General features: G+C 41.7%; 1 protein-coding gene across 1 annotated transcript in view; it reads right to left on the reverse strand.

Annotated features, from left to right (window-relative positions):
* Positions 1-346: 346 nt before the first annotated feature.
* LOC310944320 (mitogen-activated protein kinase kinase kinase 11) overlaps positions 347-26,983 on the reverse strand; it is a gene marked incomplete at its 5' end in the record, with an annotated part of 43,142 nt that continues 16,505 nt past the window's right edge. Inside the window, 9 exons of the mRNA XM_083910068.1 lie at positions 347-1,004; positions 3,786-4,370; positions 4,564-4,676; positions 4,777-4,948; positions 9,071-9,187; positions 13,826-14,078; positions 14,580-14,755; positions 17,261-17,409; positions 21,258-21,438. Coding sequence (XP_083766194.1) covers positions 400-1,004; positions 3,786-4,370; positions 4,564-4,676; positions 4,777-4,948; positions 9,071-9,187; positions 13,826-14,078; positions 14,580-14,755; positions 17,261-17,409; positions 21,258-21,438 — 2,351 coding nt within the window. The 3' untranslated portion in view covers positions 347-399. The remainder of the gene's footprint in view (positions 1,005-3,785; positions 4,371-4,563; positions 4,677-4,776; positions 4,949-9,070; positions 9,188-13,825; positions 14,079-14,579; positions 14,756-17,260; positions 17,410-21,257; positions 21,439-26,983) is intronic.

A 26,983-nucleotide genomic window follows, 5' to 3' on the forward strand; every position in this document is an offset into this window, starting at 1 on the left:
AATGAAAGAAGGCACTGCAATTTTTCCATTGTCCTGTAAGCTTTCAGTCTGCAGAGAGGTAGAGGCAGATGAAGCTGTGCAAGTCGCCTTATCCACCTCTGCATTGTCACAATGCTTCAAAGGTAGAGGGAGATGATAGCAGGTGATACGAGCAGTCGGATAGGATCTGAAGACGGGGACGAGTGATCTGTGTTCTGCTCCTTCAAAGGGAGACAGAAACAGTGATGGAGAGGGAGAGAGAAAAATGGGCACCAGCTATTGGTTCACAGGGAACTTTTCCCACATTCCAAAAGTACCACCTTTCCTTTAAAATGTAGGACATGGTCGTGGAAAGAGTCCTGGACTGTGTTCCCGTGATAGAATCCACGAGTGAAAGTCGGCCACAGGCGAGATCCGGGTTTAGAACCTGTCGTCTCTGAGCTGCGTCGGTGACTTAAAGGGCTTGAGCCCCAATGTCCGCCGAGGGTGCGCTCTCTCTTTGGTGCCATCCAGGGGTTTGCTGCAGGCCGCCCAGCCCAGGTCGATCAGAGGCGAGTCGGCCGGGTTGAGGGGCGCAAAGAGGCGGGAAGAGGGCAGCGTGGGCGAGCCGTTGTGGGAGCACGGGGCAGAGCGGGACGTGGGAAAGGGAGCCGAGAAGGGGTCAAAGGCCGACGGCGAGTCCGAGCTGCCCGAGGGGTCAGCTTTCAGGGCAAACGGGTCACAGTCCGGCGACGGGAACGGGTCGCAGTTGGTGAAGGGGTTGTTAGGGGAGGGCTGGAAGACCAGGGGGCTGCTGTCCGAGCGGTTAGGGCTCCGGCCTCCACCGGAGCTGCCGCTGCCAGCTGAGATGAAACTCCAGGGATCGATGCGGGGGCGGATGGGTGACGGCCGGGGCCGCGGTATGACGTTGACCTCCAGGCAGCGAGCTTTGGGGATCCAAAGGGCGGGGTTAGGGTGGAGAGAGAAGGGAACTGGGGGTTTGTCATCAGAGTCCTGTGTGTCTTGGCATAAGGGCAGGTCCAAAACTGGAGAGGCACAAAAAGAGGAAGAAAACATTAGTGACAGTCGGAATTAGAATTAAAACTGTAAAAGACTGAGTGTCTGGTGAGACACCAGCTTCAAATAGCCCCATGCATGCTGGGCACTTTAGCGCGCCATTAGTGGCGTCATAGTTAATGCATGTTAACATATGACTCGTTTCCATGACAACTGATCAGAAAAAGATGCATGTGACGTCATGTTTATGTGACTCCCGATTGTTAAAATGAGTCTCTAAAGTAACACTAAACTTTATAAACAGACCGTTCCTAACTGCGCTAAAGGAGCTAACTGGTAAACGGTGCCTGGACTCCAGTGCCGCGCAGCGTAAACGTGACATCACACAAGTCCTTTCCCAGGTCAGTTGTCATAGAAATGCGTTGTGCGTTAGCGTTGATGCCGTTAACATGCCCAGAATTTAAAGCTAATGCTTCTGGTTGGCTAGAGACTTGACAAGTTTTTTTGAGGTACACACAAAACAAACAACCACCAGTACTAATTAAAATTCAAGAACAGATTCATCCTCACAATCTTGGAAATTAGGATTAAATTGTCCCCCCAACATCCTCTCTTCTGACCCCGGCGTAATCTGAACGACAGATGAGCGAATGATCCCGTCGCTCTTCAGACAAGCACAATATGAGCGAGAGTCTGAACCTTCGACATATTAAACACCTTCATCATCCTGTCCTTGACTTCACTATATCGCGCGAGGGGATTTGAATTTTTAATCGAGAATTGCGCTGCGCTGTTGCATCCGAAGCCCATCCAAATGTGAAAACATCTTGGTGTAATCTTCCTTCTGCGGTGAAATTGATCCCATCAGAAACATGAAGGTGGAAAGTTTAGTGCTTGCGAAAAAAAAGAAAAAGAGCAACAACCAGCAGCAGCAGCAGCACAGGATGTTGACGCAATTAGTCGACATTATGTATAACATAGTGCTGTGAAACTACTTGACAAGTAAGCGGCGAAACAGCAAGTGTAAATTGGCACCGACAAGAACATTAAACTGGAAATAAATCAGCGCCGAATGAACACTTGCTGTTTTCCAAATGTGATGTCTCTGCCAAATGCCATTACTTACGTCAACAGTGACTCTCTGAGCACGCTAAAGCCACAGCTGGCTGACAAGACCGAGCAATCGGGAGTCACATGAGAGCAGATGAACAACATCAACAGTGAAGAAATCCTCTGTACACAGCCCTCCGCTTTCAAGCACACAATCGCAGCCAGCAACCTTGAGGCGGAGAGTCTGTACACCTTTGAGCCATTGCACTCAATAAACGCAATAAGACGTTCAGCCACAACGTTCGCTGTTTAATTAAGTGTGGCTTTATTCAGCCTCTATGCGTCTGATGTAATGAGCACATGCATTTGTGGGGTTTTTTGTGCGAGATCACGGTTGTTTGCAAGCAGAGCAGGCGAGCCATGTTTGCTCTGCACCTCTGCAGCGCCGTAAGAGCCGCTCTGTGGAGAATCGGAGGCTTTGTGAGTCAAACGGAGCAGATATAGAGTGTGAAATGTTCCCAGAGGGCTCTCTTTAAGCCCTCGTAAAGCCCACTTGCTCTTAAAACAACCAATATCCACGCCTTCGTCATTACAGCGCTCAACTGTCAGCGGTTGCCTCTAAGAGATGCATATTAGTCTTGGGAAAACAGATTCCTTTTGAGTAGCATTACACTTCACATGAATTACAACAAAAGTCGAAATGTGCCCCCACATGGGAATGTAAGTAGCCTATTTTCACATGTAATCTTGAAAGGAAATGAATGCTAATGTCTCTTCAATGAGCTCTTTTATCACGTGTCACGCATGCATGTGGAAGCTATGACTAACCGGCACATGGATGATATGCCTCAAGTGTAGAAATGGGCTGTAACTGTATTGTAAATGCATAAATGATGCGGTTCTGAGTGAGTTCTGACCCTGTCCTAGTGTAAATACCCCTCACTCAATCATTATGATCAATATTATCATCAATATTAGTTAAATTAACTGCTTCTACTCCTTATAAGCTGTTTTTTTTTTGTTTTTTTTTCTTTCATGACCGCAGCTGCGCCGCCGCATGTTTCACCTTCATTTTCAATTTCCCAATAAAAGAAAACTCTGACGAGAGAACAACAGAAGACTGGCCAGGAGATTGGATGCTAGATTTGTTTAGCACATATTAGCAGTGAAGCACATGAGGCCAGCTGTTACCTGAGATACACAAATAGTGGAAGACAAGCTTTTGATGTAAACTAGGAAGAAAACGTGTGAATGCTGAAGCCTCTGGTGTGCTAGAAAGCTCTCACTAATAAAAAAAGGTACAGTAATAATATTATTCTGTAATAAGTACAAGGAAACACAAAAAAACCCAATCTGGAGGGAACACCGTCATTTCAAAGTGATTTTCCTGTGTTTCCTTAAGTTGAGATCTAATTTGAGTCTCACTCCTAAAAACCTGGATTTCCTCCATTTCCCAGTGCAAGTTACCAGTAGAGATGAAATCATCAACTATTTTGATCACCGATTAATCGGTTTGAAGCTTTTTTTCCTTATTAAAACAAGATTTCTGATTGTTTTAGCTTCTTAAAGCTGTGACTATTTTCTTCGTTCCTTTGCTCGACATAACAAAGGAATCTTTAAAACTGAATAATTTCCAGGTTTGACAAACACTGATCAACATTTTTCAACATTTTCTGAGATTTTCTGGACCAAACTATTCATCGATTACGAAAATCATAATCATACACAGACTGTAAAATTGGCGAGGTTGAGTGACTGACCTAGCTGAGAGGTGTGCAGGCCTTGGCTGGACCTCCTCCTCCTCTCAGGTCTGTGTTCCCACGCCTCACACACCGGCTCTCCGTTAGTAGAGTGGGGACACAGATCCTGCTGATGGTGGATCCTGGGCGTCTGCGGACTGGGTGGCGTCCTGTGGCTCCTCTCGCGGGGGTTTGGCGGCGGCGGCGTCAGGGGCAAGGGCTTAAGTTCTTGGTACTGCAGAACTACGTCCAAGAGCGATCTCGATAGTGGCTCAGAGGTGGAGAAGGTGATGAGATCGTCCACTGTCGGGGGGTCGGCAATGAGGGGCTTTGGGGAGGAGATCTCCAGGTCGGAGGGGGTGCGGTCCCCTAGGGAAGAGGGATTAGTTCGAGGGGGCACCCGTGGGGGGATTTCGAGGCAGCGACCCAGTCCTATGGAGGCCAGGAGGGAACCACTGCTGAGCAGGGCTCTATGTGTGATCTTAACCAGGCCACCGTGGGAAACCCTCTCAGGCCTGGGGGAGCCAGCCGGGGAGGAACCACCTTCCTCGCTGCCCGAGTCCCCGTGAGGTAGAGGAAGCCGCAGGCTGTCCTTCACTGAGGAGCCTGCAGAGAAGGGAAAAATGTATTATTTTTTTAAAAAGACAGGCGAAAGGAGAAAGAGACAGAAAAAGAACCGTCCATGCATTTATTATTCATTGAAGTATTTATTATTCACACTCATGCCAGAATGAATTATAACAGCTACTAATGGACGATGCAACTGGCAGTTAGCCTGGTGATGGAGGGTGTCGGATACCGTTCTGAGCAGAGGGAGGGGTCGGCGTGTGGGGTCTGTACTCCTCAAAGTCATCCTTGGAGTCGCCGTTTTCCTTGCTGTCTGACGCCAGGAGCTTGGCTCTCATCGAAAGACTGAAATCAACGAGAAAGTCAAAGACGTTTTAAACACGGTGCTGAAAATCCTTGTAAATCGTCCATGTCGACAATGGAGCAGAAAACGACGGCCGCTCACCTGCTTTCCTGGGGACTAAGGCGCAAGACTTTGGGACTTTTGGGACTTTTGGGGCTCTGGGGCCTCCAGTGGGGGCCCAACCTCAGGTCTCCATTGGTTTGTTTGAGAGGAGGAGCCTCGAGAGGCCAAACTGGACTCAGACCAAATGTCCTGCTGTTGTCGCTTGGACTGACTGCAGAGAAAAAGGGGGAGGAAACACGAGTTATACAACACAAGTATTGCATTAGTATGCACAATACAACGCTGTATGCTAATAGGACAAATTGTGTAAAGAGGTCTAAAACATAATTACTGACAGGTTGGCATTGGTAACAGGACTCAAACATTCAGTTGTTTGCAGTCTATGGAACATTATTTCCCACTCATAGCAAACACATAGCAAACACACCAAGTTAATATTCATGTAAAAAAAAAAAAACCACAACTTTAGTTATAAGTGTTGAAAGAAATTAGGTAATTATCAGTTTACTTGATTTGTAAGCATCAGGTCAATGGTTAATGGTAATTTAGGGTTAGTACTATCTTATCTCCAATGCCAGTTTGAGTTTAGTAATTACAAAAGTAATATTGGAATAATAGAAATTATATAAATATATTATACCTCATTCCCACTGGTCAAAAAACCTGTTTAATCCCAGTTTTAAATGGGTTTTAATCTGCATTCACTCCAAGGTCAAATGTACTACAACCTGTATTCATCTTCTGTCCATTGGCATTAATAGCATTAGTAAATGACGTACACATATGTATAGATATGTATACACATAAATATATATGCATATACACATATACATATATCCATATACATATATACATATATATATATGCATACATATGCACATATATATATGCATACATATACACATATATATATATATATCCATATACATATATGCACATATATATATGCATACATATGCACATATATATGCATACATATATACGCATACATATATACATATATACGCATACATATAAACGTATACCTATACACATATATATACACACCTATATAAATATATATATATACATATATATTAGAGCTGCAACTAACGATTATTTACGTAATCGATTAATCCGTTGATTATTTTCTCGATTAATCGATGAATCGTTGGTTCAGAAAATGTTAAAAAACGTTGATCAGTGTTTGTCAAAGCTGGGAAATGATGATGTTCTCGAAAGTCTTGATTGTTCACGAACCAAAATGAATGATTTCTTTGTTATGTGGAGCAAAGAAACCAAGGAAATATTCACATTTAAGAAGCTAAAACTATCAGAAATCTTGTTTTAATAATGAAAAAAGCTTCAAACCAATTATCGATTATCAAAATAGTTGGCGATTAATTTAGTAATCGATTAATAATCGATTCATCGATTAATCGTTTCAGCTCTAATATATATATATACATACATCATAAGAGACATGTTAAAGAATGTCTGAAGCAAAAGACGCACAAATAGTAACCAGTGTAACATAATCACTCAGCACTATGGCGTTGTTGTTTTATTTTAGACACCAGGGTGAATAAAACAACACCACAGAACCACAACTGGCAATGGGGACGGAGTTAATCGCCCACCCTTTTTTTTAGCAGCTTATTCAAGTGTGAAAGAGACTTTATAGTAACACCATCCTGGTACTAGCTGGGTAACGAGAATGACTATCAGTCTATCATTAGTGTTAACACCTTTACATGATCATTACCACATTGTACAGTTAAAGATGCATCCTTCATTATGTCTCAATCACATTAACCACTGTTTTCACCAGGCTGCTATAGTACTATAACCAATGACCAACAATAACACAAGCCTGACTCCAGCTATAGCTAGTTTTTTCAATGTTGTTAAGGTGACATTGTCGTTTGGATTCACTCTCACTGGCAACTTCCTCACAGTTTACAGGGAGGGTGGTGTGAGGAAGTTGCCAGAGAACGAGAGGCTGGGATAAGTGGTGTGCTAATGAAAGCTGGGATTTCACATCGTCGTTCTCACACTCTTCATCCAGCATATGCCCAACACCGCTGTATTCGCTCTGGGTTTCCTGTGACACCTTGCCGCAGTTGCACCTTTAAATTACCTCCTTCACACTAAATCATGCACCATACTCTGCATGTGACTTAAGAGAAACTTTAGACGTCGTGATGTCATCATTTTTTATCTATTGTATGTGCTATATATTATAAATAACAATCTCCACTTTACTTTAGCATCTCCTAGACACACTAAAGGGATTAAGATACTTCACAGAACTTGTTCAACATATGGCTCCAGTGGATTCATAATCATATCTCACAATTACAGACAAATTGAGAAGCCGTGTAGGTATTTGAGTCACACACTGATCAAGCGTTTGGCCTTAAAAGGGTTTGAAAACGTACTTCTTACACTTTATCTCTTGATAAGTTTGGTCCAATCCTTACACGTATTATTATTACTATTATGCTCACAATCGATTCATCTGTCGAGTATTTTCTCGATTAATCGAGTAATCGCTTGGTCCATAAAATGTAGAAGTATTGATGAAGATGATGATCTCTAATGACTTGTTTTGTCCACAAATAAAAATATTCACATTTAAAAAGCTAAAACGGTCAGAAATCTTGTTTTAATCATGAAAAAACAAGCCCATTATGAGAAAAGTAATCAATTAATAATCGATTATTCAAGTGATTGTTTCTGCTCAGTTCAACTTACATGTAACATTAAATATGAGCCTAAGGTTGGCAGTAAATGAAAATGACAAAGTAAATTTGATCCAAATGTTTGGAAAAGCTGTTTAATTTAATAGCAACGGAGTAGGAATTCTGGGAAATGGAAAATGTTAGGGGGCTGCATCTGCAAAAAAAAGTATGAATATATGTGTGCTTTAGGGCTGTCTGAATGCTATGATTAACAATTACTTTACCCTCATTCAATTAATACAACCAAGGCTGCAAGTAATGATCATTTTGGTCGTCGACTACTGATAACAAAGAGAAAAACAGGAAGCTGCATTAATAAATGCAATCACAAATGGACTCACAAGAGACTAGTGACACACTAACCACATCTAATCCTGCCAAGACAAGAAAACACATGGATTCAGCATCGTCCATAAGCTGCTGGACTACTGAGGTGCTAAAATGCTAGCTATTATAATCCCAGAGTTCAATTAATCCTGGGGAAAAAAATGGGTTTGGTTATTGAAGTCAGTCGTCTTTGGTAGAATGAGAGAGAGAATTTACTTCTTACAGCGTTCTGTCAGTTTCTTTGTGCCATTTCATACTAACTGGCGTTAATCGAACTCCAGCCTTGTTGAATAGAACGCGGCGGACTACAGCAAATCATTTTGGCACTTCTCTAGACAAATAAATCTGGGAAGCGCCAGCAATTAATCACTGCTCGCTTCTCAGAGGGCAAGCATAAATATCCACTAAACACATTTTAATGAGTGGCACACTCATGGCTTAGTGATTGCTATTAAAGAGAGCCATTAGGAAGTAAAGGAAAACCAGCCCACTATTTAATGAATAAATGACGCCAACAGACAAATGTTTCACTGCAGTTTGGGCCAAAACCCTGATGGTAAAAACCCTTTCACTTCTTTTTACTGCACCACAAATTTCCTTTGGGTTTTTTTTCTTTAAGATGGCCCATGACCTACTGCCTACAATTTCTCTCTGTAGGAACCAATCTCTGGGTGTTTGTCTGCGAACCTGACAAGCAGAAGACTATTGTAAATCTATGCTGCTGCTGCTGCTGCAACCCCAGTCAACCCTCTTCTCCTGGAGCAATGAATTCCTCCCAGCTTATTTTTAATTCAGTCAACCGCACTGTAGCCACTGCATGCATATCAAACTGTGGAGGCCTTTCAGCGGGGCGGGGAGAACGCAGCTCCACGGCTCCCCCCGCTGCACCTCTGCGCTCACTGCAGCCAGGGCGAGCAGCGCCTGCTGACCCCGCAGTGGAAAAAACAGCTGCCGAGAAGTGCTGAGCCGCCGAGAGGAAGTCAGATAATATTTGGACTGGAACACGCTATTGAAAAAGGGAAAAGGGTGTGTGTGAGAGACAGAGAGGGAGCAGTAAGCCAGGGAGGGGTATGGAGAGCAGGAGGGGGCCCACAGGGAAACGAGGGGGGGAAGACAAAGAAGACGAGTGGGTGGTTGAGAGCACATGAAAGAGTGCTGGAAAATCAGAGATGTAATGTTGCAACAGAGTCTGTGTGTGTGTGCATGTGAGAAGGCTATGAGAAATCCCACTCTCACATGTGTGTGTGTGCGTACATTGTGCAGAAAAATGAAATAAAACTCACGTTGGATTGCACGGAAACGTGGGCCGAAGGAGGGCGAGGAACCGGAGCCCAGATCCGGAGAGTTGCGCCTCTTCTCCAGACCTGGGGAAGCTTGCACTGTGATCTTATGGATGAAATCTGCAAAAAACACATAAAGTCACACGTTAGACCACAATTTGACAGGAAACGTTAACCATAAAAGTTTGGGGTCACCTATACAATTTTTTTTGTGCTTTCCATTAAAAGTCACACTTTGAGTTGCAAAATTAATAGAAAATATAGTCAAGACATTGACAAGATAAGAAATAATGATTTTTATTCAAAATAATAATGTTGCCCTTCAAACTTTGCTGTTTTCAGCTGTGCTAACATCATTGCACAAGGGTTTTCTAATCCTCCAATAAACACAATGTACCATTAGAACACTGGAATTGGGCCTCTATACACCTATGTACATATTCCATTAAAAAACAGACATTTTTAATTCAGCTAGAATAGTCGTTTACCACATTAACAATGTATAGAGTGTATTTCTGATTCATTTAATGTTATATCTATTGAAATTCATTGGGCTTTTCCTTCAAAAATAAGGACATTTCCAAGTGAGGAAGAGTTTGAGCACCAGTCCACTAAACAGAGGACTGGTGCTGAGGGCTGAGCGATGAATTATTCATCAAAATTAAATTGTAATTTTAAACAACACAATTAGCCACTTGCAGAAATTGCTATATGTCATTAAAAATTTATATATTTGGATAAATCCATCTTTTTTGTTGGGGGGGGGGGGGGGGTCAAAGACACTGTTACACAAAAAAACATGGACATCATTACTGAAAAACCAAGCAATTTCTTTTAAGATAGGAAAACAAGCAACTGCACCGATTTGAATTTCCCTTTGGGATTTAATAAAGTATTCAGATTCTGACTCTCTGGGAAACGAGAAAACGTCAATATTTTATAAAGTCTTTGCAAAAAAAAAAAAACGAAAACTGTTATTGTTATTTATTTGGCAAATAAAAAGTCACCTTTTCACACCCAAATGATTGCATATTATAATTATAACTTCTATCATTTAGCGTCCGTTTACACACACACACACACACACACGTCTGTGTTTTCCTGGCTCTGCTTGAAAACAGCTGACAGCTCGTGTCAGTGAACGTGGAGGTTGCGACACTTCCTGATTTCTCCATAACTGGCTTTCACGCAACAAACAACAAATGCCGTGGCGAGAGAGAGAGAGATGTAACAATTTAGCCATGTGACAAGTTCTCACTATCTTTACATCGAGGCTTTAAGTTCCACATTCATCTTTAATCCAGCAAGTAACTGCTCGCTGAGGAATAAAAAGCTACGGAACTATTCATATTTTATGTCTTTAACATAATTTATACACTAACATTGATATTAGGCTATTAAACGCTGTATGTGAGAAATTATGTATATGTTCTAATCTGCTCTGGGGCTCGATCATGATTAAAAACACACATTTTAAATCAGTCAATATTAGTGATTACTGTGTTAAATGTGAATTTAGTAAAGATTTGAGGTGAAACAATCAATTATGTGTTAATCTATAAACATCATATCGATATATACTGAATTGTTAATTGTTATATTGCAAAAAACAACAACACAAAATACTATAAAACTATATATACTATTATTCAAAGACATTTAAAAATGCATAAGATGATATAGTCCTTTGCGTTTAAGAGTAAAAACCCTTAAGCCCTTAAAAACGACACCCAGGGAATTACATGGTATTCAGGCTATAATATTACTAATTAAAATTTAATTCAATATATTTCAATGGGTCATTTAATTAAGGACACAAATCATACACTGGGGGGGTAATTTGAAACACTTGTAAATAGTGACCAGAGCTGGATATTAATTCAAATCAATTATTCTATCAATTTATAAACCACTTCCTCAAATTAGCATGATGAGTCTATTCACTTCTCTTGATCTGTCATTTTGCACCCTTGGATTTATTTATTCTTTAATTAGAAAATCACAAAATGATGATACCGACGAGCGGTCGAAGAGCCGAAGGAGATGCGGCTAATAATTTGAGCTAATTAAATCATTATGTCACAGTAACATCATGACTTTATAATTAATTCACAGAGGTCGCACCTTTAGAGTGTTAGAGCCAGTAGCTGCTACCATTAGCTGGTAATTGCTCATTTTAGATAAGGCGACCCAATATCCAGGAACATTTCTAGTCTGGTATGCAGGGCTGCAGCTATCCAATATTTTTGTAATCGAGGATTTGACCAATTATTTTTCGATTAATTTTTTGCAAAACGCAAAAATTATTCTTATTTGTATTTTTTTTTTTTATTGAATCCGATTACTCGATTAATCGAGTAATGATCGATAGAATACTCGATTTCAAACGTATTCGTTAGCTGCAGCCTTAGTAAGCTACATTAAATCAGCTAACATCAACGTTTATGTTAGCGTGTGCCGGCAGCGTTAGCAACTGGATGCTATCGGCTCAGCTGCTGAATCATTGAATCATGGAGGACGTGCAGTTGTCGTTTGCAGTGGTTCCACTGCACCATGTTGGATTCTTGTTTAAGCGTCTGCCTTTTACAGGCCGTTTCACGCTCCGTCTCCGCCATCGTGCCGCCTGAAAATCCGGATGTGCGTCTCCTAAAACGGTCCGTGTGGAACAATGATCCCTGCGCACAACAGGCCGCGCGAGATGGGAATTAATAGAATACTCGAGGCAGAGTTTTTGCAATAATAGAGTTACTCGAGTAATCGTTGCAGCCCTAGTCTAATCGACCTGGACTGTATCGTGGAAAAAAGCGCCACTAAGGTGACCATATGTCCAGATTTAGGCCGGAGAGTCTGGATTTGAACCCTTCTGTTACCATCACAGACAGGATTTGGCATGAAAACTTCTAATTACCGTAACTGTGAAGGGTTAGAAAGTGAAAGTTATCTTGGAAAAAAAAGGGGCAGAAGTACTCACTCATTGACAATTCTGAAAGAGGTGTCTGGTTAACTGGTTAACGATGTAAACAAGGCTTCCATGTGCTGGCTACACAGACATGCTGTAAAACATCTTTTAATTCTGAATGGTCTATTAGAATAAAATGATTTCAATCCAAATTCTGCAATACGAGCACCCTGGGTATCGTTCTTTCTTATCTGCTTTTGCAGCATTTGGGATAAAGCACAAGTTTCTCCACAGGGAGCAGAGTGGAAGAGCAACACAGGACGAAGGCAAAGATAATAATAATATTGGCGTAAAGAGGAAGACAGAAAAGAAACGCAGAGTGACGCAGATATGGGAGAGAAGGAGAAGAAATATACACTAGAGGAGGAGGAGAGAAACAGGAGAATGAGGGTGAAAGAACAAAAACAAGAGGAAAACACACAGAAAGAGAGGAAGAAAATGAGAGAGGCCAGTCAGGAGTGTATCCATGGACAGGAAGTGTTGAGGCGTGGTTGGCTCGCTCACCCCTCTCATCAAAACCCCACCACCACATCACTACCGTGCTGCTGCTGCTGGGAAAGGCCTAACCACACACACACACACACACACACACACACACACACACACACACGGTGCATTCACACATGCTTGCTCAGCCCAAAATACACTCGCACACATTGAAAACAGCAGCAGGGCGGCTGAGCGTGGACGAGACGACGGGAGCAACAAGTTGTCAGACGCAGCAGCGACGGGTCACACCTGCGCGTTCGCCGCTACGCGTATATATGAACATGATTTACGCTCTCGTTCAGAATTTAGAAGGAAAATACGAGAGTAAACAATTACACAGATACTATTTATACACTGTACGCGTGTGTGTGTGTGTGTGTTGGGGCTGTGCGGCTTTTAAATATAAACAAATGCCCATCACATTTGCAGCCATTGTCTAATGAGTTCACACAACGCTGATCGCGCTCGTCGCGTCAGCGTAGCAATGTTTAAGCCTCTTGTTGCCCAGCAACGGCCGCCGCTCTGCACACAGGAAGTGATTTGTGTCGTGTCGAGACAGACGGTGACATTGCACTGTTAACAGGTTAGAGTGAGGATGTAAGAAAACAGTTAAAAAAAACGTCTCGTCGCTGCTGCTGTATACACACAAACGCTCCCTCAGTCGGGCTGAACGGTTCTGAATAAATAAGAGCTGAAACAATTAATGGATTACTAAATTATTTTGATAAACGATTAATCGGATTGAAGGTTTTTTTCATGATTAAAACAAGATTTTTTAATTGTTTTAGCTTCTTAAATGTGAATATTTTCTGGTTTCTTTGCTCCACACAACAAAGAAATCATTAAAAGTGAATCATTTTAGTTTGTGGACAAAAACAGGACATTCAAGAACGTCGTCATTTCTTGGTTTGACAAACAATGATCAACGTTTTTTAACATTTTATGACATTTTATGGCCCAAACAATTAATAATCGTTAGTTGCAGCTCTAGAGTAAATATCTAATTGTTTTGACAGGAATTGCAATTGCGATATGATTTACGAAATCAGAGGGTACGGTAATTTTTACGTCATCATTCGAAAAACATATTTAAAATGGTCACTGTGTGATATTTGTGCAAATCTGTGAGAGAAAGACTTTCTCTAGTGTCTTGTGCGTAGAACAAAACAAAAATTCATCTAAAATTATACTTTGACACACATTTTGGCTTTAAATTGATTAAAAGACCAGAGAAACAATAATAGCAGCAACAACCGATAAAAAGCAAAACAAAGGAAAGTTAGTGACAAACCAAATGGAAAGACACGCACCTTGCGGCATGCTGATCTTCTCCCCGTTCTTGCACTTGAGCTTGTGCTTCTTGAACGTGCCCTTCCTCTTCTTGACATTGGGTTTCTCCTGGTTCTGGTTCTGGTTCAGGTGGAGGATGAGGAGGCTGAGCTCGCGCTCGAACACGTCCTGCTCCCACTGCGCCAGCTGCTGCTCTCGCTGCCGCAGGAACTCCTCGTGGGACTTCTGCTCCAGCGCGGCCCGCTTCAGCTCCTCCTCGCGGCATCGCAGCTCCTGACGGATGAGGAGGAGGAGGAGGAGGAAGTGAGGAAGCGTTTTTACATCATGTGTGACTGAGATTAAAAATTCTTATCTCCAACCCTGAGTGGATGAGGACGGCTGCGACAAAACCTTTTCATCAGTGTTAATGGAAGGACGACAGCTGCTGTTTGACATTGTATTTGATGTCGCGCAGGTTCATGTTTGATGTGAGGATTGTGGAACACCTGAGATTCCTTCACTGTATCACTCAGCACACAGAGATCGAAGTAAAACAAATATCCAAAACTCAAAGCAGTGTGTCTGGGTTTTTGCAGATCAAATATGTCTCTTTCAGGTGGAAATCTAAAGACGTGATGCAGCAAAAATAGCTGCTTCTAAAGCATTAACCCTCACAGGGTCTACAATGGAGCTGGAGTCAATCCCAGCCGACTATTTATGTTTACTTATAACAATAATGAGTAACAATAATGAGTTTAATTCGAGCATTAAGCGTCTCATGACGCCTCCTCTTACCTTCTCTTTTGCCCGTAGCTCGTCGAACATGTCCTGGATCTCCAGTTTCCAGTCCTCCTGCAGCGAGTGAAAAGAGTCCTGAGGCATCTCCTCCCTCACCTGCTGCTCCAGGGCCGTCAGCTTCTCCAGGATGGAGCTGAAGTTGGGTCTGTGGTGGGGATCCTGGTGCCAGCACCCTGCCACACATAAAGCAGATAGAGTCAAGTAAGACCTACGAGCAGCAATGAGTTTACTGGCAACCCGTGGTTGCTCAGCAGCTGAGTACTGACTGCAGTGATTGGTAGACAGCGGTAGGTGGCGCCACATGCCAAAACATGATTTCAAAACATAAACATGATTTGCAGTCTGCAAAATATTTTTTTTTAATGCAAATATTTTGGCTGTACTGTTGTTGTTGGTGAGTTCAGTTTGTTATATGAACATTATTCCTGAGTCTCTGTGACATATTAGGAGGATTTTATGGACAGTTGGTTTAGATTTATTACATAACGCATCTTTAACAAGACGTTTAAAAAAACGGAAAACTCGAAATGTTTATTATCTCGAATATTTAGCAAGGAAATGTCTAAAATATCAATATTTAAGAGGAGTCTAGTGTGTTTAGAGCTGAATCACAACCTGTTCAGCCATATTTCAGCCAACAAAACCGAGTAGAATCGAGTATAATAATCAAAAGGGTCAATACATTGAAGAACCACCAGGGGGAGTCTCCGCTGGTTGCAAAAATTAGTCAAATGGAAAAAGTCTCCTTTTCACTTTGATCTCCACTCACTAATGGGTCTTCTTCAATAGAACGATGATGTACGTTTTGTAAATCATTGAGTGGACGACAGCATGATTGACGGCTGATATCGTCCAATAGGAGTCCAGTTGCGTGCGATTGTGAACTTCCATTTTTCCAAAATGTCAACGTGGCACCAGTCAAATTACAACTTTTGGAGGCTTCAAAATGGAAGTTTGGATTCTTTCGAGGTGATGACTTCACGACTTAACGGTCTCACACAGTGCTTTACACTGCTTACGTGCGACTTCTTCCCAGTGTTGCTTTTCGTTAATTGCCATAAAATTATCTCCCTCACTAACACCTGCTGACACGTGATAACCACCAGCATTTAGTCCTGGGTCATGTCAGGAATTTAATCAGGTGAGATCAGCAGTAGCGTAACATGTAACACGACACCACCCGCACCCCAAGGAGTAATATCTACGACTCTATTTCTTAGACTTAGTCTCGTTGCCACGTCTGCTCTCAGCGTGATTTTATGACGCGCGTCGTTCACGCCGTGATCTAAAATCGTTCAGTTGCCGCTGGGTTTGAAAAAGAGTGGCTGATGTCACCGTGACACTGAGTCAGTTCTCTCTGTGGTGAGTTCTCCTGTTGTGTTTTGCAGGTTGAACACGACACACTTGTGGAATAAAAGAACAGAAAAATACAAATTTACTACCAGTGATAGGAAGAACATGTATTGTTTTAAAAAATAATAATAATTATAATAATACAGCTATATATACACTACCATTCAAAGGTTTTGGGGTCACCTATACAATTTTTGGCGTTTTCCATTAAATGTCACACTTTTATTCATCAAAAGAGTTGCAAAATGAATAGAAAATATCGTCAAAACATTGACAAGATCAGAAATAATGATTTTTATTCAAAATAATAATTTTGCCCTTCAAACTTTTCTGTATGTGTCATTGCACAAGGGTTTTCTAATCATCCAATAGCCTTCTAACGCGATTAGCAAACACAATGTACCATTAGAACACTGGAAATGGGCCTCTATACACCTATGTATATATTCCATTAAAGAAAACAGACGTTTGCAGCTAGAATAGTCGTTTACCACATTAACAATGTATAGACTGTATTTCTGATTCATTTAATGTTATATTTATTGAAAAAAAGTGCTTTTCCTTCAAAAATAAGGACATTTCTTAGTGAACCCAAACTTTTGAACGGTAGTGCACAAAAAACTCCGTGTTTTATTTTAGTACCGAGCAGCAAAATGTTGTTTCCTCAAAACAAATGGAAAAAAAAAAATCTGATTTCCAGTGCAGTTTCACTTCTTTGGACATTTTTCTTGAATCAAGGGACGTGAAAGAAGGAAGTCGCTCACTGATTCACTATAATCCACACATGAACTCATCCGCACGTAAACAAAAAGGTACAATTCTATCATTTTAAGGCCTTTTATGTACATTATTTCAGACACTACAGTGTGAGCATGTGTGAATAATATAATCTGGAGTCAGACTGATATCTTATTCAAAGAGTTTCCACGTTATTAACTTGCTGTGGGGAGTTGTGCATAATTTGCTGCAACACTGTGGGCATTACAAGCAGATCAGAAACCAATCTGATGATTAATTAATCCACTGAGGTGATTTTTTTTTTGTTTTTTTGTGAGATTTGAAACTGATATCAAGTGGGAGGACAGTTTGGTATAAAGCAGATGAAGCGTTACAGAGCGGCAATTCTTTTCCAAATTCAAACTTTTCAAAAAAAAATTAGCATACATTGATCGAAAGATGCCGGCGGCTCGAGCAAAATAAAAACTTCCTCTCCATATAAGGAAATTTGTTCTCACAATTTCAAAACGGCTTTGGGGAAATAGAAAAAGAGCATGTCAAGACTAATGAAGTACATTCAGTTACACAAACACATAGACGTGTCCCACCTGACATGAGCTGTGCAAAGGGTTCGGGGCACGTGGAAGGTATGGGCAGCGTGAGCTTGTTGACCGCGACTCCATACGCGACGGCCAGTCCGTCGATGCCTCTGTAGGGAGCCTCTCCTGTAAGCAGCTCCCACAGCAGAACGCCATAGCTGGAGGGGGGAAAACACACACACACACACACACACACACACACGCACACACACAACAAGGCATGAGACTAAAGTAAGACACAGTATACAGTATATCCCACAGCAGGCTTCATTATAGTGTAGAGAGTATTTTAGAACACATACAGCACTTAGCGCTCAGTATTTATATATATATATATATATATTTTACATTGTGAAGATAATTTAAATCAAGCTGCAACCATAGACCATAGACTATAAAAGTGGACGCAGTCATCCAGCTCCTGTGGTGATGAAGCTATGTGCGTCACCGAGTGGAGGAGACACCGCTTGTACGCCGTGGTGCACTTTCTGAAACAACCAGTAGGTGGTGAGAAAGAGGAGAAATAAATATTTTCATACTCCGCAGAATAACTTTAAAGCTACACATCATTACAGTATGAAGGTGTTTAGATTTTAGCCTCTGATAACAACAATTAGTCGATTAAAAATGTGGTTTTAATTGTTTAAGACTATTATAGATTATATCAATGTTTCAGGAAAACAACTCTTGTTGAATGCGTGCAGGTTCGGTGTGTGTTACGTTGGTTTTTGCAAAGTCATACATACTTGATAATGTCAATTAACATTAACCTTTAACCCTTAGTGCCGTGGGAAGCATGCACCACTCCTTATATGGACATCCTGGGGCTGTGAGTTTATAGGTCAGATCTTCATAAGGCTTTATAAAATGTGTTTGTTCGTCTTCTTAACTGTTGTTGAGTCAAAGTAATGATTCACTTTATATGTCATATGTTTAGCGGTAATTGTGCAGAAGTCACAAAACAGAGGGTTCTTATTTAGTTTTTGCTGCCTCTGGGCAATGTGAACTTTGAACTGTGACCTATTTGCAAACTTCACAAATTCAATCTGACCTTTTTAACCCTTTAACACCTCAGCCTCAAAATGTTCATCTGGACTTTTATTGCTTATGTTAACAATAAAAGGACCAGAAAATGTCCAAAAGAAACATCACCATTATTGTCTCGGGGGTTGACAGGAAGTGTATCAGTAGCATATTGTCATTGCCTGTTTTTCTACACTTGCAGACCCGAGCTTTAATTCTACTGCCTTTCTTTCTTTCTTTATTATACTTCACACATTCATTATCACAGCAGTGACAGACGGCACTGAAACCAAGAAGCACTGGAACATTTTCTGCCGGATGAAAGACGAGCTAGTAAACTCAGTGGGAACTCATGTGCACACACGCACGCACGCACACACACACACACACAGGACTTCTGAGGCCACACAATGGGAGCAGCAACAAAAAATAAAGCATGGTGCAGGACTTGGATCTTCCACACTGTCAATTAGCCTTTGCCCGGACCTGACTGAACGCAGTATGGAGGCTCGCTAAGTGGAGAGCACAGGCCGCAGCCCTTTTTTATTTAGTTCTTTAATTACAACTTCTACACACTGTGACTGTGCAGAAACGCCGCTCGACGACTCGCCCCGAGGCGCTCGTTGTCTCTGCGTGGCAGCTCTGGAGACGAGCGGCCGCGGACAAATGAGAAAGAATAGTAGAACAAAGATTACCCTTCATTTTTCCCGAGCGCGGCCCGCCCGCCTGCCCGCCCACTACTCGCTTATTTCACTGTTTTCTAGATCGTGCAGCGATTGCCGTGAAAAACGAGGCTGCGTGGGTTTGTTGTCGCCGAGAGACAAGGGACGCGGAAATCGAGAGAAAGCCTGTGCATGTTCTGAATCATCGTCAGATGTTCTAAAGGACGCTTTCAAAAAGGTCCCCTGGTTGGTTCCACATCGGCTCAGTACGGGCGTAATAATGAATGAATGATGTGGTCCAAATCTGCAGGACTGAAATGAAACCATGAGAAGAGCTGAAAAAATTCATCGATTCATCTTTAAAGCTTTTTTCATGATTAAAACAACATTTCTGATTGTTTTAGCTTCTTAAATGTGAATATTTTCATTGTTTCTTTGCTCCACATAACAAAGAAATCATTAAAACTGAATCATTATGGTTTACGGGCGAATCAAGACATTCAAGAACATCGTCATTTCCAGGTTTGACTTAAACGCACGGATTTAAGTTTTCTGACATTTTGTGGACCAAACGATTAATCGTGAAAATAATCGACAGACTAATCGATTATGAAAAGAATCATTAGTTGCGGCTCGACTTGATATACCTGCACATCATGCAGTAACACAGCACTGTGTAATACTCTACAAAATCACACCGTTTGTTTGTCTTTGTGAAAAACCACACACCTTTATCAAGGCACTGTTCTCTACCTCACATACACACATGCAGGATCTTTCCCAGATAAAAAAGCCATGGTTTTGGTGTGGTGTGGTGTGTGTGGCCTCCTTGTCCGTCTATGCTGCAGACAATGGGACAGTGTGCAGCACACATGTCCCACAACAAAGCACAGAGCAGCTCTTTGAAGCAACACCATCACATGGCTGCTGCTGCTGCGGCGGCTCGGGCTCTAATCCATCACTCTTTTCCCTACATCTCCTCGTTGCTGTCGTCCCAAACCCACCCTCCACCTCCCCCCACTACTTCCACCATGATTCTGTCAACAGCAGGTCCACTGTCCGGCTCCAGAGCTGAAGATAATTAGTATGTGATATTGGACAACCTATCCTGAAATTAAAAATTAATTTGAGCATTCCTTTCCTGCTGCAACGCCGAAGCTTAAATCTAGCAAGACTTCAACTTCATTTAGTGTTTTAATGCCAGACATCCTCAGGAAATCCTGCAGCACGATATCCGACCCCAAACAGAGAAGTCCGTCACTACAGAAACATATGTTTATCAGCGAGCAACTCCTTTGTGTCATTTTTAAGTCTTGCATGCATATTGCAGGCAAGTAGGCAACCTGTGACCTTTCAATTCACAGTTTTCTTCAAATTAGACATGAATATGACAGTGTTGGCACTGCCTTCTCTAGCTTTAGGTTTGGAGTTGAAAACCCTCCGCAAAAAAAGAATATATTTAACAAAAAACTAAAAATTTTACAAAAAATTAAAGGTGCCATATGTAAGAATGTGGCCAAAAACGGTTACTACATTCAAGTTCAAAATACAGAGGTCTTTTAGGTTTCTTTTTCTGACGTAACTGGCAACCCGTGGTTGCTCGGCAGCTGAGACTCTACTGACTGCAATGATTGGTAGACGGCGGTAGGTGGCGCCACATGCTAAAACATGATAACAAAGCATAAACATGATTTGCAGTCTGCAAAATATTTTTTTTATGCAAATATTTTGGCTGTACTGTTGTTGAGTTCAGTTTGTTATATGAACATTATTCCTGAGTCTCTGTGACATATTAGGAGCATTTTATGGCCAGATGCTTTAGATTTATTACATAATGCAACTTTAACATTTCAGTGCTTTTATTCTGAAAAGTATGAACTTATTAAAATAGATTCTGCTGCGAGAATTGACAGTTGACCTAAACTAAAAGTTTGGTTTGAAAACTAAAAATGAAAACGCTTTGTCATGGACAACCAGGTTTGGGCAGTAAATGTCCGTAAAATAACTTCTTACATTAAATTAAAATGACGCACAATAATACGCATTTGTCTTCCTAAGTAGCTGGTGATTAAAGACAATGTCTAATCAAATATTCAATTGCTTACCAAAAAAAACACATTTACTTGCTGATCCCTGATATTATAGGGTTAAACTACTCCTTTAAGGAACCATGCCCTTACTTTTGATTACTTAAATACCTTGCAAGCACACCTGTGCACATAATAAAGAAGAAAAAAAATCCTGGATTCAGTTCAGCTGAATTCCATTGTAAATTACACAGCAGCTAAACATGCCTGATCTTTAAACACACACACGCTCACCTCCAGACGTCGCTGCCCTTGGAGAAGGTGGAGGACTTGATGACCTCAGGAGCCATCCATGCGTAGGTGCCAGCTGTGCTCATCTTGGTGGTCTTGTGCCACTCTCTCGCCAGGCCGAAGTCGGTGATCTTCAGGGTCAAACCCTCCATGCACTCGTTCTCTATGGGCTGAGCCAGAAGAACTGCAGGGAAGATGAGATGTAGGTAAGAAGACTTGGTGTGGTTTTTAAAAATCAGCTCTTTGGCTTCTGTGATACAAGACACTTGATGTTTCTTCCCATGCATTTCCAGCACATTGTACTGTGTAGAGAGAGTCGTGTGGAGCTGATGGGCTTCATTAGCCTCGTGTGAACACATTTCACGATAGTTTACACACATTTTTTTGCTCCAGTCACTTCAAAGAATCGTCGATCAATCAGACTTTTACAGCTACAGCTCTGGCCCTTTAAATAAAAGAAGTTGTCAAGGACAGGTGATAAAAGCGATTGTGTTATGCATGACAATTCAGTGTTGTTGTTTTTTTATGGTGTCTAATGAACAGAAACCCGACTTAAATTTTGTCCTGCAATCATAATATCAAATTTCAGCCTATAAAAATAAATAAAAGAACATTGCTAATATGTTTTCTGCAAACAGTGTTTTATTTGTCTTAAATTCTCTTCAGTATAAAATGTTTTAATTTAACAAGTGTCACATCATTCCATAGAGATATATTTCACTTTCCGTTGGTGGTTCGCATGTCACAGATAACGAGACATCCAAGAGGCTGCAGCACACAAAAATTCATCAACAAAGACAAAAATTTCTCACTAACTTCTCTTTTCCTTGCTTTTTACGCCAGATTCATAACTAGGAAACTGTTATCGTCACCTCCATGTCCAAAAGCACACATTTTAGTTCCAACAATGCAACAAAATGTGATAATAAAAGAATCAATTGAGAAAGATTGTGTTTTAATAGCTCTTTGTGACGGCATCACACAGCACAGCACTGAGACCACAGAGCTGGTTACTCATTCATATTGACTGAGCAGCAGAGAACACAGAGTTGCAAAACAGAAATATACTGTAGAGTCCGAGTTGCCCTCAGACAGGAGAAAGGACCACAAGCAACATAACAAACAAATACAAATCAAACCATGCTGAGGCTACTGGAGGTTCCAATTTCCAACAGTGTCCCTGTTAGAATCATCCCCTAAAAGAAGGTAGAGGAACTTTAAAGCATCTAAAGCATCACTGACAAAAGCCTCACATATTAAGATCACTTTGGACCTACAACAATGATAAATCCAAATTGAATTTTTGCAAGGCCGCAGGAAGCCACTTATCTGTCATCAATTCTATGAATTCAAATTCCGTTATTGTTAGAAATAGTATTCTTAGTTTCTTAAAAAAAAAATGCCTTTCATCACTGTTTTTCCATCACTATAATTCACTCAAACAAACTTTATAAAGACCCAAATCTACTCAAAAAAGTTATTTTTTTAAGTGCGTTAACACACATCAATGCATTTCCATGACGACTTCCCGGGAAAAGAAGTCATATTTACGTGACTCCAGATTGTTAAAATGAGTCTCTAAAGTAACGCTAAATTTTAAAAACAGAGGCACACATACGCAGTACACAGGTACACAGTACACGTTCCTGCTCAAGTTCGACTGTAGCCGTGCTAACGACGCTAAAGGAGCTAACACAGCTAAAGGGGCTAACTGGTAAACGGTGCCTGAACTCCGGTGCCACGGCTTGTAAACATGACGTCATGCACGTCTTTTTCCGGTCAGTCGTCATGGAAACGCGTCATGTGTTAATGTGCGTTAACGATGATGCCGTTCACGTGCCTAGTACTCGTTGTTTTTGCTTTGAAACGCACAGTAACCGGCCTTTTCTCAAACAACATAACGACAATGACCAGGATTCAGCAGAAAAAAAAAAAAAAAACACGGAGTGGAGTTTACTGAGGATTACTACTCTGCAGAGCAGATCAATCCGATATGGACGACTGACTTCTCTCAGTGCTCATACAGTACGTCTGTAAACACGGATGCCCAGGGAGAAATCCCAAAATGAGATAAGTACACACTGTAAAATGTAATAACCCTACGAGCAAACAAGCAGTTATGCAACCGCGCGGCACTGGAAGGTTCACCGGGTGAGTTTCTATGAAAATAGAATATAATGCCAAGGATGTCGGTTGCTGTGGTGTGACTGTGTATCACATGCCTCAGTCGGACGGGCAGCAGTGCCTCTCTTCCCTTTTTTTTAGCGCTGGGCACCGTTCACTCAGGACAAGGCTGGCCGTCAAACGCAGGGAGGGGAAGCAGCAAAGAATTTGACTTATTATAGGGAAGTTAGACTCCTGCTATTTGCAGTCACTTTCTGACTTTCTGTCCTCGCCACTTTTTCTTCTTCTCTCCCCCGACTGAATCTTTCTGAAGAAAATAGCCACTTTCTTTGTTCTTCCACTACACAAATATTAGAATTTAATCTTTTACTACACACATAAAGGACACCCTCTCTTTGTTGTCTCTGTCTTTGTCTCTCTCTCAGACATCCTGTGCCTCGCAGCCCAGAGGCAGCAGAGTTTGACGTCACAAAGGAATGCATCACAAGAGGTTGTGTTGTCTGTTCTGTGTGTGTGTGTGTGTTGATGGATGGGAGACTTCTCTCCGAGTGTACCCCAACGATGAATTCTGCACCAAGCGCTACCAAAACTACACACACACACACACACACACAAACCCTCCAGGACAGGGAATCATATCTGTTCTGTTTCTGAGACGAGGGCAGGTGCAAAATCCTTTAAAAGGGATAGTTCAGATTTCACTTTTCTGCACCAAAGCCCATAGAGAAAATCAGTGATTTTACATCACAGCACACAGGAGTTGTTGATCCACTGCTGCCTCAATCAGCAAGCTCAGATGTGTCATTGTGTGACTTTGGGTGTTTGAAATCCTTTGTTCAGCTTTACCTTGAAGACAAAAACGTATCAGTAGACCAGCAGCTCCCACGTCTCCGCAAGCTAAAAATGCTGCTTTTCTCTATGGAATTTGGTGTAGTAAATGAAGCAGTTTAGAAACGTCTGTTTCTGGACGGAGAAGACTGTATATAAGCGAGATCACAACACTGACCGTGTGTGTCAGTACCTCAAAGAACCACATTGATGTTTTGCAAACGGACGTCAACAGACGACAGTTTCCTATTGGAAGATACCGGCTGTTATACACCCTGGTGTCCACTCGTTTGTGCCGTACTTAATCATCTAGTTTCCTCTAAACGTGAGCGCAATTTACTAAATCACCATCACATTCTATCGACGAAGACGTGAAACTAACGACTGAGACCATTAAGTCCTCAGGAGAACGTTAACTGAGGTTATAAATCAAAGGTTAAGTAGGTTTCCATTCAAACTGAGCTCATTGGCTCAGTGGCCATTCAATATGTTCTAATTTGGGAGGAACCTGATGGACAATGTCCTTATATACAATCTTAACAGAGAGGTACGTCCATCACAAACTTCCAAATCCACTTCTGCCTCGAGAAGACGACAAAACCAGTCAGGTTGCAAAAGTAAGCCAGTGGCCAAAACAACAACAAGCAGCACAGTGAGGAAAAGAAGTGGCTGCTCATTTAACCTTTCTGCAGAAAATCAATTGCTGTCGTTCTACAGCTGAGTCATTGTTTCTGTCAGCGCCACGGTGCCCTGAGGGACGGGGGTGGGAGCGAGCTGTGGCGATGATGAGGAGGAGGATATTTACTGCAACATGCCCTGATCCCTTGCTTTACTTTTTTGTCCGCCTGCTGGTTGACAACTGGAATATTAAAAAAACAAGCCCCGGTCAGTCGCCCAATTTCCACTCACTGCGTCGTGGCCTCACTTCCAGGAAGTGACGCCCGGCGTCAGCCAGTTGGCTGCAGGGGACCTCCCTAAAAACAAACAAATACAAAAATACAAACACAAACAGCAGCAGCAGACTTGTTCCTGCTCACGGTTCATTGTGCAAAATAAGCACAGAACTATTTTAGGAAGTTAAGAGAGGTCACATGACTCGCGACACTGACTGAGGCAGACGCCGGGAGGGAAGTGTAAGAGTAGTGGTAAAGCGAGCCGAGGTTACAGAGAGACACAGAGAGAGAGAGAGGGAGAGGGAGGGAGAGGTGGCCAGTGTCGATCGTTATCATATGATTGAGTGAGATGCGGCGAAGCTAAAAGTGGCTGCTTGGGCTTAGAAAGCAGAATTATAGATGATGGAGCACTCGCACACACACAGTGACACGGTCACATACATAAAGCAGTCATTCTACAAACACAGACACTCAAAGACAGGACACACTCACATCCTGTGTCCATTTTTAAGCAATACACAGCTGCACACAAGCAGCGTAGTGTAAGGAATCTATGCTACGAGATACACACCCACGTTTGTGCAGCATCCATATAGTGAGGACACACATAGACATACTGCATTCTCTAGCCCTATAACATTAACCATCACAACTTACCCTAAACCCAATTCTAATCCTAACTCTACAGCCTAAAGTCCTCAAAAAGCCTTTTTAAGGTGTGATAGGGTTGAACAATTAATCAAAATCGCAATATGACCTACTGCATTTTACATCCAATATTGCCATGAACTATACACATCATATTCTACAGACTGAAGAAAACATCTTTGTTTGACACAGATCTGCAGTTATTATTTTAACTATGTCATTCACTTGAAAATGAGAATAACTATGTAAACATTACCATTCCACCCTCATATTGCAATCACATATTTAGTCAAAAAAACAATATTTGTGCACAAAGCTGTGTCATTCACACATTATTCAAACACATCAGGATGGTTTGTTATTCATATTAATGCTCACATGCTCCTGTTACAGCATACAATACGATCATCCGATCGATGTTTCAATGTGCGTTACATTTGCATTTTTGCCCTAGGCCGACTTGTTGCCAGTTTAGCCATGGCGTGTCACATTTATGTAAAATCATTCAGCCCTAATGAGGAGGACCAGAACAAAATGTCCTCACTCCCTATGGTTTTGAAGTGTTTTGGTCCTCGATAACAAAAGATACCCATACAAAAACAAACACACGCAACTAAACTCACTGGTAAGCTAACGGCTAGGCTAGGATAACCACTGCATTTGAATAGTCACGTAACACAGCCAGTTAGCGAAAACCACCACAGCTAACATGGAGTGAGGACTGTTATGAATTCAACAAAATGAGTGAATGCCCAGTGGGCTAACGGTTAAAAAAATAGCTAGTTTATTCCAGTTGTAGAGAGCAGCAGTAAACGCAGCGTAATGCCGGTAAAACAGGAAGTGACACAACAGCTCATTACTCACTGATAGTTTGAGTTAAGTTGTATTGTTTTTGTTGTTCATAAACGCAAGTGTTTTCAACTTACCCTAAGCTAACAGCTAGCTCCTGAAGATGAGCACAACCTGCATGACATCACTAGCTGCTTCTCCTTAAGTGCCACAGCACCTGTGCGGTTGCTATTCGGCAATTTGACATTGTACAGTTCTAGCACGACTTGGCTCTACTCTACTCTAAGATACCCATAAAAAAAAAAACACACACACAACTAAACTCACTGGTGAGCTAACGGCTATGCTAAGACAACCACTGCATGTGAATAGTCACGTAACACAGCGAGTTAGCTAAAACCACCCCAGCTAACATGGAGTGAGGGCCTCGAGGAATTCAACAAAACA

This window comes from Microchirus variegatus (assembly GCF_963457635.1).
Source record: "Microchirus variegatus genome assembly, chromosome: 2".
Taxonomy (NCBI): Eukaryota; Metazoa; Chordata; class Actinopteri; order Pleuronectiformes; family Soleidae; genus Microchirus; species Microchirus variegatus.